At 35.4% G+C, this 12,629-nt stretch overlaps 1 protein-coding gene across 2 annotated transcripts in view; it reads left to right on the top strand.

The window, feature by feature from the left end:
* The window catches only part of LOC125661059 (lachesin-like), a 76,548-nt gene that overhangs the window by 24,961 nt on the left and 38,958 nt on the right, over positions 1 to 12,629 (top strand). For both annotated transcript variants that reach the window (XM_048892941.2, XM_048892940.2), the window contains exons 3-4: positions 1,707 to 1,785; positions 11,316 to 11,516. In XM_048892941.2, coding sequence (XP_048748898.2) covers positions 1,707 to 1,785; positions 11,316 to 11,516 — 280 coding nt within the window. The remainder of the gene's footprint in view (positions 1 to 1,706; positions 1,786 to 11,315; positions 11,517 to 12,629) is intronic.

Here is a 12,629-nt window from a genome sequence, read left to right as displayed (position 1 = left end):
CTTTTAACAAATCATAGTTGAGTGAAGGGGATTCAAGTTTGTTGAAATGAAGGATCATGCTCCCTTCAAAGGGGAGATAATCACAAAAATGCAAAATTAGGGAGGGGCCTTTGAAGAGTCTTCTTTTCAAGAAACACTGGGCCAGAAAAGCTGAAATTTACATGAAAGATTTCTGCCATAGTGGATATTCATGTTTGTTAAAATCATAACCCATGGTGGTAGGGTGGGCCATAATAGGGGATCGAATTTTACATGCGAATATATAGGATTTTTTAAAAAAAAAATCTCCTCTAGAACCACTGAGTCATATGGGTATAGAGACTTAAGTGAAAGATTCCTAATTTAAAGGAGATTCAAATTTGTTCAGATCATGGCCCCCGAGGGTAGGGTGGGAGCACATACGGGTATCAAAGTTTTACACGCTAATATATAGGAAAATCTTCTCCAGAACCACTGGACCAATTTCAATCAAACTTGGAATAATTCATCCTTAGGTAAAAGTGATTCAATTTTGTTGAAATGAAGGGTTATGCCCCCTTCAAAGGTTAGATAATCACAAAAATGCAAAAATAGGGTGGGGTCATTTCAAAATCTTCTCAGAACATGCACTGGGCCAGAAAAGCTGAAATTAACATGAAAGCTTCCTGACAAAGTACATATTAGAGTTTGTAAAATTCACGACCCCTGGGGTAAGGAAGGGACCACGATAGGGGATCAAAGTTTTACATATGAATGTATACGGAACCAAGCTTGGCACAAATCATCCATAGATGAAATTTCTTAATATGAAAGGTCATACCTGTCTACAAGAGCATATGATAATTGCTGAATGTGTAGTCAAGTTTAAAAATTAAGTTTGATAATTAATAAAGTTTTAGTCGTTACCTTTGAAAATTTTATTTCTCATCCAAGCTTTTTGTATAATGATAGTTTTGCTCAAGCTTAATTGTTTATTGCTAAGAACTGCTTAGGTAAGTGATGTGGCCCATGGGCCTCTTGTGTACAGTGCTCTCTTGATATATTGCCAACTTTTGTTCAAGACCAATTTGGGCAATAAATTGGGATGGCAATATAGCGAATTCACCATTAATGGCAATTGACTGAGCACTCAAAAGAAATTCAATTCTGTAAATTTATTTGGGTTCCTTTCTGTATCAACATTTAGACAATCTTGAGTTTAATTAGTTGTAATTAGTCTGACCACTTGGCTACGTTGTCCTGCTTGTCACACTTCACTCCACTGCTCTCAAAGTACAGGTGTGATTACCAATGGGTGTTAGGTAATTGGCATTATTATCAAAGTAAACTCTATATGATTTGACCATTTGTTTGTGGAAATCAGTGGCATATGGCATGCAGGGGTCGCATTATAATGGGGGTGTTAAGATGGGGAGAAATCTGTTCTTTAGGATTTTCAGGTAATAAGCGGGGGTGGCATTATAAAGGGGGGGGGTGGCAATATATTGAGGGAACACTGTATTTTATTTTACCAGTAGGAGGCCTGTAAATTTCAAATCGGAGAATGTTTTTTAGAAAGGGTGCACGGATGGGTATACTTTCTATAGTTCAGGTGACTGTAGATAATCAATGATAAGAACATTTTAATAGCCTTAGAAGAACTAAAAATAAAGTTGTCAACAATGTCAATTTTGTTTCTTATACAAATATAATACATGCAGAAACATTTTCTGTGATTTGATCTTTAGGTACTATGGACACGGTCTCAGACTGTGAATGGAGGAAATCCAATTTTGCTCAGTGAGGATGATAAAATAGTATATCAAGGTAATAAGAGGTTAATATTTGAAAAACATGAAGAATAAGATTTATATTCAAATCTTGTTAATGTAATTATTTCTTCACTTTTTACCCAATGCAGATTTTTGTGATAATTAATTTCTTTGAGTTTCTGCAGATTGAATACTGATGCATATTACATACTTACTGGAATAAGATAATTTTTATGTCTCCTTCAAATAAGAGGGGTATATCGGTTCGCACCTGTCGGTTGGTATCTCGGTCGGTAGACCACATGTTGTCCGTTCAATATCTTGAGAACCATTCACTTGATCGTAATGATATTTGATATGTGGGTTGGTTATGAGTAGAAGAGGACCCCTATTGTTTTTCAGGTCAAAAGGTCAAGGGTCAATCTACTCTGGAAATAGGAATATACTGTCTGCTTAATATATTGAGAATAATTTGCTTGACAGATGTCAAACTTGGTACACTGGTACATCCTAAGGAGTAGATTACCCCTATTGATTTTGAGGTCACATGGTCAAGAGTCAAACTGGACAGCGGAATATACTGTCTGCGCAATATCTTCAGAACCCTTTGCTTGAGAGACATCAATCTTGGTACACTGCTAAATCTTTAGGAGAAGATGACCCCTATTAATTTTGAGGCCACATGATCAAAGGTCAAATTGGACATAGGAATATACTATCCGCTCAATATCTTGAGAACCCTTTGATTGACAGACATCAAGCTTGGTACACTGGTACATCTTCAGGAGAAAATGACAACTATTGATTTTGAGGTCACATGGTTAAAGTTCAAGAGTCAAAATGGACATAGACATATACTGCCTGCTCAATATCTTAATTGAGAACCCTTTGCTTGACAGACATCAAAGTTGGTACACTGGTACAACTTCAGAAAACGATGACTTTATTGATTTTGAGGTCACATGGTCAAAGGTCAAGGGTTAAACTGGACATAGTAATATATTGTTTCCTAAATCTAAGAATTATTTGATTGATTTACACGAAACTTGGTACACTGGTACAGCATAAGGAGCAGATGACCCCTATTGCTTTTTAGGTCACATGGTCAATCCACTCCTGGCATAGGAAGTCATTGTCTGCTCAATATTTTAAATTGATGATACTACTATCAATTAAATGAAGTGTGTGTATAACCTTTTCAATTTTGCACCATGGGGACATATGTGTTTTACAAGTTTATTTTTACATTTCTTGGTTTTTAGCTCACCTGAGCTGAAAGCTCAAATGAGCTATTATGATTGCCTGTTGTCCGTCGTATGCCCGGCTGTCTGTCTGTCCGTCTGTCTGTAAACTTTTTACATTTTCGACTTCCTCAGAACCACTCGGCGAATTTCAACCAATCTTGGCCAAAAGCATCCTTGGGTAAAGGGATTTTCAGTTTGTTCAAATGAAGGGTCAGATTCCTTTCAAAGAGAAGATAATCACAAAAATGCAAACATAGGGTCGGGTCATTTAAAAATCTTCTTCTCAAGAACCACTTGGCCAGGAGAGACTAAATTTACATGAAAGCTTCCTGACATAGCGTAGATTCAAGTTTGTTCAAAGCATGGCCCCAGGAGTTTGATGGGGCCGCAATAGGGGATCAAAGTTTTAGATACAAATATATAGGAAAAATCTTTTTAAAAATCTTCTTCTCAAGATCCACTGAGCCAGAAAAGCTGATATTTACATTAAAGCTTTCAGACATAGTGTAGATTCAAGTTTATTCAAATCATGGCCCCTGGGGTGGGATGGGGCCATAAAGGGGATCAAAGTTTTACATACAAATATATAGGGAAATCTTTATAAAAATGTTCTTCTCAAGAACCACCAAGCCAGAAAAGCTTATATTTACATGAAAGCTTTCTGACATAGTGTAGATTCAATTTTGTTCAAATCATGGCCCCCAGGGAAGGGTGTGACCACAAGGGGGTTCAGAGTTTTATATACACATATATAGGGAAAATCTTCTTCTCAAGAACCACTGAACCAGAAAAGCTGAATTTTACAGGAAGGCTTTCTGACATAGTGCAGCTTTAAGTTTATTCAAATCATGGCCCCCGGGGGGTAGGTTGGGGCCATAATAGGGACTTAGGTTTTACATGCAAATATATATGGAAAGTCTTCAGATATGGGCCAAAGTGACTCAGGTGAGCGATGTGACCCATGAGCCTCTTGTTTTGTGGGTTGTTTTTTTTTGTATCTCATAGACTCATTTTCCATTATCCTGCAGATCTAATATTTAGTCCCCTACAGACAAAGTAAAAGGGGTCTTTAGTATTGAACTCTGTCAGCCTGTCCGGACAATCAGTTTTCCGCACTTTTTTCTCTGTTCTTGCAGATATTTATTGTATATTTGGTACATGACTTTGCCATTACAACTTACAGATCAAGTTCGAATTTCATCTCAGTCCGTTGATTTTTCACAAAGTCATGATCCCTGGATTTAGAAAAATAGCATGAATTATCAGTTTTCTGGACCTTTTTGTTGTGTTTACATTGTTTTGCCATCACAAGTTAAGATCAAATTTGAATTTAATCTCGGTTCCTTGATTTTTAACTTAGTCATGATCCTTGAACTTAGAAAAATAGCATAAATTATATGATTCAGTTTTCCGAACTTTTTTGTTGTGCTTGCATATATTCATTTGATATTTGGTACATTGCTTTGTCATAACAATGTTGTCGGTTCCTTTTTATTTCCGTGCAGAATTACGCGTAATGTCCACACTAGTGGGTCCTCTTCCAGGTATCTGGCTAGCCGCACGCATGGCAGATATCACCTCAGACCTCAAATAACAAGTTACAGATAAAATTAAATTTCTATCCCGGTCCTTTGATTTTAAATACCTTAAGTTATGGGCATTAGATTTAGCAAAATCGAATTAATTATCAGTTTACATCCAAGTTTCTTTTTTCTGTATAGATACTAGTAATACACTCCTTAATACGTTCAGCATTAGGCCACACCAATTTGTAAACTTTCAAACCAAAAAAGTGAGGCGAGAGGGCGAAATTATTTTACAAATATTATTTTTTATTCTGGAGATAAAAATTATGAGGTGAGCGAATACAAATAATTTTAAGTTTGATTTTGAAAAGCGAGCGCTTAAAAATAAAGATCTAAAATCATCATATATCATTTGTTTACCATTTTGCAACTTTGTTGCTATGGTTTAAAATAAATAAGACGTATTTTAGGTTTCAAAGATTTCATTTCTTCATACCTAATACATGTACTTTGCAACATTAACTAATAAGGTTTGTTTAAAGAATTTTATGTTAGTTTCATTTCTACAAAGTTTCGATTCAGATTGATGAATATTGCTACAGGGACAGCATGTCCGATTTTGAAATCTTCAATGTATCGCTTTTAGCATTTTCTTGAATTTTGATAAAAGTAAAGCAATGTGATTTTTTTTAAGTCGGCACCATCCAAATACAATTAAGCTCTGTAGAGCCTTTTAAGTATAATAGAACACACATAATCAATAATCACCAAAAACATTTGTGAATTTGTTAACTCAGTCCGTCTGATTTAGAATAGTCCTCAGTACCCCTTGTTTATCGTAAGAGGCGAATAAATGGGGTGGTCCTTAGGATGAGACCGCAAGAACTGAGACCCGTGTCACAGCAAGTGTGGCACAAAAAAGATTGCTCCCTACTCAATGGCCATTAGCGCTGAGCATAGGCCTATATTTTGCAGCCCTTCACCGGCAATGGTAACGTCTTCATGTGAGCGAAATATTCTCAAGAGAGACTTTAAACAATATAAGAGTCTGCATGCACATGTATAATCAACCAATCGGTGTTCTATAAATAATGGTATATATAATAGCGCGCTTCAAAATTTTCATCGGCTTCCAGTTCGATTGCCGTATAAGGAACATTCCAATCCAGTGCTATGATCAGATGAAGTATCGTAAATATTAAGAAAGATATCAATAATAACTTAAAACACCATATTACACTGTTTCGATTTTTCTCGAAAGCCCACGATTCTGTCATTTTCCAGCCACATTCACCAAGGCCTTTTGTGAGCTTGTTGTAAAAAGTCGAAAATATTTTACGTACGCAGATACTTTTGGACACACGAGCGGATATTATTTTTTTAATAATATTATAATTTGGATTTATTACAAATGGAAGCGGCGTATCCGACGAACTAGAATACAAAATGGCATGGTCCTAGTAATTTTGCAGCTAAATTATTCATATACCCGTTATCACCTACACAGTTCATTGACTTGGTGAAAGACCTATAAACCTAATTATAGATTTGTTTATTTTCCTGGTCTAGTCTTTATACTTGAATAAGTAGTTGATATCCAACCATTTTTCTATCCTGGTTCCCCACTTTTCCCCTTTACCATAACCCATACATAATGAACTTTGAATATTGTTGTGGTCCAAGCATTCTGCAACCGGTAGCTAGGGAACTATGTATTTCCATGCAATACTCTCAATTTGCTTGATTTGAAAGTTTTCAGCATATCTAGTAAATGCATGGATGGTGAGATTTAATTTGTAAACATATCATTTTGAAGACCACCATAGGAATTTTAAAAATTTTGTTTACTGCTTGATTTGATTATTTCACCTACAATTTAACATCTATGGAAAGAGCATGTTCTCTTTAAATATTTTTGAAAAAAAATGTGTTTTATATGAATCTCTTGATAGAAAGTATGTACGTTACATACACATTCTCGTTATGAAAATATGAAATAAAATTATTTTCCACACACATTTTTTGAAAATTAGATTTTCTTATTTTTACAAAGGGCAGCTATATTTTAAAAACTTTCACGTGCAAAAAGGTCAACTTCTACTCATTTACCAGTCATGTGAATTTCATCTACTTCACTTTCATCATTATTTACCAAGAAACATTTATGTTGATTTAAATCCTTCAAAATTGTTCATTATCCTTTCGTTATACATGTAAAACTTATACGGTACCAATTTTGATGCACCAGATGCGCATTTCGACAAATAATGTCTTTTCAGTGATGCTCAACCGAAATTTTTGAAATCCGAAATAACAATGAAGTTTAGAGCTATTATAGGGGAAAAAAAAACCAGTGTGCCCGAAAAGTGGAGTCAAATTCGTATAAGGATAGAAGCTATGCGTGAGGGAGATAATTCTTAATTTTGAAATTAATTTCTAAATTTTATAACTGTAATTGAATACATTAATTGTAGAAAACTCCTTTATTGAAGAAATCCTCTACATAAGATTGTTTATGAACTTTAACATTTTTTTATATGACCCCACCACCAAGTGGATGGGGTATAATATAGTTTTAATCTTGTCTGTTCTTTAATGACACCCAGTTTTCTAAACGCCCTGAGAAATTGATTGAATTGATATTTTGTAGGCAAGTGTATATTGTTGAGTTACAGATCGGGTTTGAGTGTTGCTCTGGTTCGTTGATTTTTGATAAAGTTGTGTCCCTTCAACGTAGAAAAGTCACTGTTACGATCAGTTTTCCAGACCTTTTCTCTAAACTTCTTGAGATATTTAATTGATGTTTTGTATGCAGTTGTATACTGACAAGTTACAAATTGAGTTTGGGTTTTGTTTTGGTTCGTTGATTTTTGATGGAGTTGTACCCTTTTAACATAGAAAAATTAATGTTACGAACAGTTTTCCGGACTTTTTTTCTAAATGCCTTGAGATATTGAATTGATTTTATGTACGCAGGTGTATATTGATGACTGAGAGATCAAGTTTGAGATTTGTTCCGGTTCGTTGATTTTTTTATGAAGTTGTGCCCTGGCCTTTAACTTGCAAACACTAACGTTGGGACCAGTTTTTCTGCTTTTTTCTTTTAAACCCCTTGAGATCAGAAACTGATTTTTTTTTTGTGTACATGTAGGTGCATATTAATGAGTTACTGATCGAATCTTAGTTTTGTTCCAGTTTGTTGATTTTTGAGATACCATTACTTACAATATATTGCGTAAACTGCCCCAACTTACTTTGATTCGTAAAATAAGTAAAACTTACTTCCACTCCTTAAATCATTCACCCCTTTGTAACACATTTTAAAATGTTCCAAAAAATCACTTGGTCATAAGTTCTAAGATGCTTTTGTCACTGTCACTCAGAGTAACATTAGTACAGTCAAACCTGTATTTAGAGACCGTCCAACGGAGAATGGAAAAAAGGTCACATATGACAGGTGGTCTCTTAATACAGGTTGCCTATTTTCCGCAGTTAATGGATAAAATTTCACAAATAATTTATACAATGGAGTAAATGACTACATGTATTTGGAATTTATCATTAAGAATATCAAGTACGGTTTTAATAGTTGTAAAATAAAATTAATAATACACTGTAGTTAAAAATCTAGAATACAATGTGTTGTATCATAATTTTTTATTCATCAAAATTACATTTAATCTATTTAAGAATGATAAACTTTTCATGCATTTCATATTACACATTTACATGAGATTTAAAAATTATTTATGAACTGCATGTAAATTTTCTAAAACTTATAAACACTTTGTTGTAAAGGGTATTTATGTATAGCCAACTTATAAACACTTTGTTGTAAAGGGTATTTATGTATAGCCTACTTGTACAGTGTAACTAAAAAATGCGGTACTTGTGGTAAGAAAACAAATGGTGAAGTGTTGCGTCTCCTTTTGTACAATACGTGCTGGAAAAATGTTATTCAATTTGAGAAACATTAAATAAATCACTATATATCCATTGTATATGCACAGCAAATCTTTTAAGCTTAGAACTAATGCAGGCAATTTTCTTGAACTCGGACATGTCAAATACTCGGGACATTTCGAAGTGAACCGCTAGTTCCGGTTATTATTCTGGAAACCTCTAGTATCTCATGCAGGTGTAGTGGTTTGGATTTTTATTTCCATAGCCCTGGTTTCGTAATTTATATTTACTTATTATTTGCTAGTATTTCAGTATGATAATGTTATTTACATTGAGTCTTCAGTTATTACTTACGTAAAACCCCTTTATTGTTAGTCGTTTATAAGCTAGGTCATGTGTTGACTTTCCACATGTTTTACTTTTAAAACAGGAAGTGTCATCCATGTTGGCAGTCTTTCCGTAGTACTTTTGATAGCTGTGTTCTAATTGGCTAAGTTAGCTTTAGGATCTTTGATATCTATTGGCGTTTATTTTTGGGCATAGCTAGGGTATTTAAAGCCGTGTTCGTGTAGTTTTCTTCACTTGGTTGGGGATAAGCCTCATGGCACTTTATCTCTGCTTTTAATGCCAACCTCAAGGTACACGGCATTCTAGGTTTCATTTAGCACGTGCTGAGCGAGCACTTTATGATTAGAGTTAGGATGTTAGGATTTTTATAGATAAGTTAGGTTCCCTTTCCAAGTCCAGCCTGGTTTTAGGAGATGTAGATAACAGATGTTAATTCTAGAACCACTATTCTTTATTATTTTGCCCTTTATATTTTTGGTGTAGTACATTTGCTGGGTTAGTTATTTTTAGAGCCCAGACTTTTCAGTGTTTTTCATAGTTCAACTCTAGAGTGTTGATAGAGTTCATATTGGGTGATGTAGCTCATTTTCCTTACATTTTCCAATTCAGTTATTTATAGTAGTGTTTATTCATAGAGAGATTTTTGACCATTTTCATTAGTATGGAGGCTCAGTAGGGACATATATATATTTTTATTTAGTCTCTCATATTTTTCATAGGTCTTCCACATTCCTGCCAATTTCTATTATTTATATATATATATATTTTTTTTTCACAAACTTCCTATTTATTTATTGAGATTATTGCTGTTCATTTGCTAAATTAAATCATATTTCTGATATAACTTTATTTGTTTCTGTGAAATTTCCATATACTTTACTATTTGTTATATTTTGATCATTACTTATTATTTGTTATCATTTACAAAGGTTAATTCTCACTTTATTAAATTCATAAAAACTTTAAACAGTGTTTTCATTTAGCGTTGATCATAGTTCAGAAATCCCCTTACCTGGGTTGATCATTGTAAACTGGAGGTAGTTTACCACTTTAAGCCAAGTTGGCTGGTAACTTTCATATTTTATCAGTTAAAGAGTTCTACTTTCCGGTTACTGAGCTAACTGGCCACCTGTGATCGAACCCGGCAGACCGCTACATTCATCCCTCCTTAAATATCTTCACACCCTGAAGATATCAACCCAACTTCTTATTTGCCCCTGGGAGGACTTTCACCTCCGAGTCCCGATCTAGTCCGTTGCATTTTCTCCCTTCCTGTTACATTTGGTGCCGTAGACCAGCCCCTAGAACTGACAGGTGAAAATGCCTGCCAGGGGATAAAGATCCTGGGTTGATGTCTTCAGGTGTGAAGACATTTAAGGAGGGAGGAGTGTAACGGTCAGCCGAATTCGATCGCCGGTGGCCAGTTAGCTCAGTTGGTAGAGCACCTGACTAGAGATTCAGGGGGCCCGGGTTCGAATCCCGGTCTGGTCCGTTGCATTTTCTCCCTTCCCGTTACAGATTTGGTGGCGTTGACCACCGCTGGACTTGGAGGTGAAAGTCCTCCCAGGGGCAAATAAGAACTTGGGTTGTGTCTTCAGGGGCGAAGACAATTTAAGGAGGGAGGAATGTAGCGGTCGGCCGGGTTCGATCACAGGTGGCCAGTTAGCTCAGTTGGTAGAGCACCTGACTAGAGATTCAGGGGGCCCGGGAATCGAATCCCGGTCTGGTCCGTTGCATTTTCTCCCTTCCCGTTACACAGGAAAACTGTGAATACTCCGTTTAAAATTTTAGTCCTGAGCACAATATTTACCTGATTTATATCGCAATCGGGCAATTTTTTACTCTGTTGATCATAATGGTATAACAAGTGGTAGATTTTCATTTCCGATCTAGCCTACCCGGCACTTCTTAAAGTTTGTCGAAATTCACACCTTCAAATACACTGCCCTTGATTCTCTGATCCTTGATTTTGTTAAATAAACAACAAAGCGGGTTATATTAATTAACCACACAGGACACTGCATGTTGACAGCTTAGGTATAATGATTTATTCAGAGGGCCGACTAATCAAGATCATCGCAAAACTGCGTATTAAAACGAAAGTATTAGGGGCGATAATTCCCAGAATAGTCGGCTCAACCGAAATCGAAAGTAGTAATCACGTTGTAATCGAAAAATGTACAGTCGTTAAATAGAGGTAAAATTTCGTTAAAATACACGAAAAGGTTGTAAAAATCATGGTCGTTGGTTGCGTCAGACAGGTGGTCGTTTAATACAGGTGCAATATATAGAGTAACGTCTTGGGGGGAACTTTTTATGGTCACATACGACAGTGAGTCGCTTAATACAGTGGGTCGCTATGGCAGTTTTGACTGTACTTATATAAATGATTAAGTTTCTGTATTTCAAGTTATTTCAAGATGACTCAAGCTCAAATATGCTCGGAATATTATACATGCTGTAATTTAACACAGTATTTCAGTACATATATCTTAACAACCATAATTATGAATTTAATAATGATACTACATATCGTTTTGTCACATCAATTTTGTCTATTTTAGGTAACGATCAAGGCATTAATGAGGATTCAGGGCTGAAAAAATATGATATACAGAGTCGAATAAATGGACGTCGAATTACGTACATGTTGGTAATTCGTTATTTAGCAGAGGAGGATGCTGGAGATTATCTGTGTACTATCAAAATTCAAGGTATTGAGTGGGTCGAGTGGCCCAAAAAGATTGGAAAACTCACAGTGCAGGGTGAGTACAGAGATTTATTGTATTACTATGATGAGATCAATGATGCATGAGAATGGCCTCAAGGACAGTGATAATGAGAAATTTATATTAATTGGAATGCTATTTATTCTTTTGGATATAGTTACTTGCCCCTTCATTCACTAATGTGTGCTTGTGTGCAACATTTAAGGCATATATATGATGGTTATCACGGTCTGATATTTATTAGGACTGATGCCTTATATAAAGACCATGGTTCCTCATGGTTTTCAAGGTTACAGAAGAAAGGTAGAGGTCATTGGAAGATTTTGAATTTTAATGTAAACGATTTTTGTTACATTTTTCATTCAAATTTGATCAGACTTGTAGGAATGGTACAGCTCGGTGCTTATAGACTTTTCTTTCTGTCGGTTTTCAAGGCTAAATATAAAAGGTGAAGTCATTGACTCACTGTATGTGAGAGAAATTTCAAAATTCTTTTATTTGATTTTTAACAATTTTAATGAAATTTTAAATAACGATTCAAGTCCCTTTTGCTTTTATAAAGGTCTATGGTATTTGTTGGAACAGCTAGTAGTTTCCGGCCTTGTGAACACGTGTTTCATGTAATGCAGTTATATATGTCCCCCCTTTTTCAGGGGGAGACCTATTGTTTTTGTACTTTCTGTCTGTCACAAAATCTTGTGAACGCTTCTCCTCTTTGGTTTATCCAATAGATTTGAAACTTTGTACAATGGTTCATTACCATTTGTAGATATGTATTTTGTTGGGACAGGAAGTATAGTGTATCTGATGGGTGGAGGGTGTAAAAAAGACTGTGAACACTTCTCCTATGTAACTTACCGGAGTTCATAATACATGCATCTATGTTACTGCTTATGCTTTCTCCTCCATACTATATGCATGCAGTACATTTAGGGGAGGAGGCTTCATTTGGCGCACTAGCTTCAAATTTGGGGAGCTGGGACGATATCTAGTTTGTTTTTGATTTCAACTGCACTAGCAATAAGGCTGGTATCTTACATCAAGATCGTTTGATTCCTTATAACTGGTGTTCAACTTCACGTATAAAAGCTTAATGTCACTAGAATGAAAGTTTCCCAAAATGTCCTTGTGATTTAAATAGAATTTTCT

The sequence above is a fragment of the Ostrea edulis genome, chromosome 8 (genome assembly GCF_947568905.1).
Source record: "Ostrea edulis chromosome 8, xbOstEdul1.1, whole genome shotgun sequence".
Taxonomy (NCBI): Eukaryota; Metazoa; Mollusca; class Bivalvia; order Ostreida; family Ostreidae; genus Ostrea; species Ostrea edulis.
This window is presented reverse-complemented; position numbering and strand designations above follow the sequence as displayed.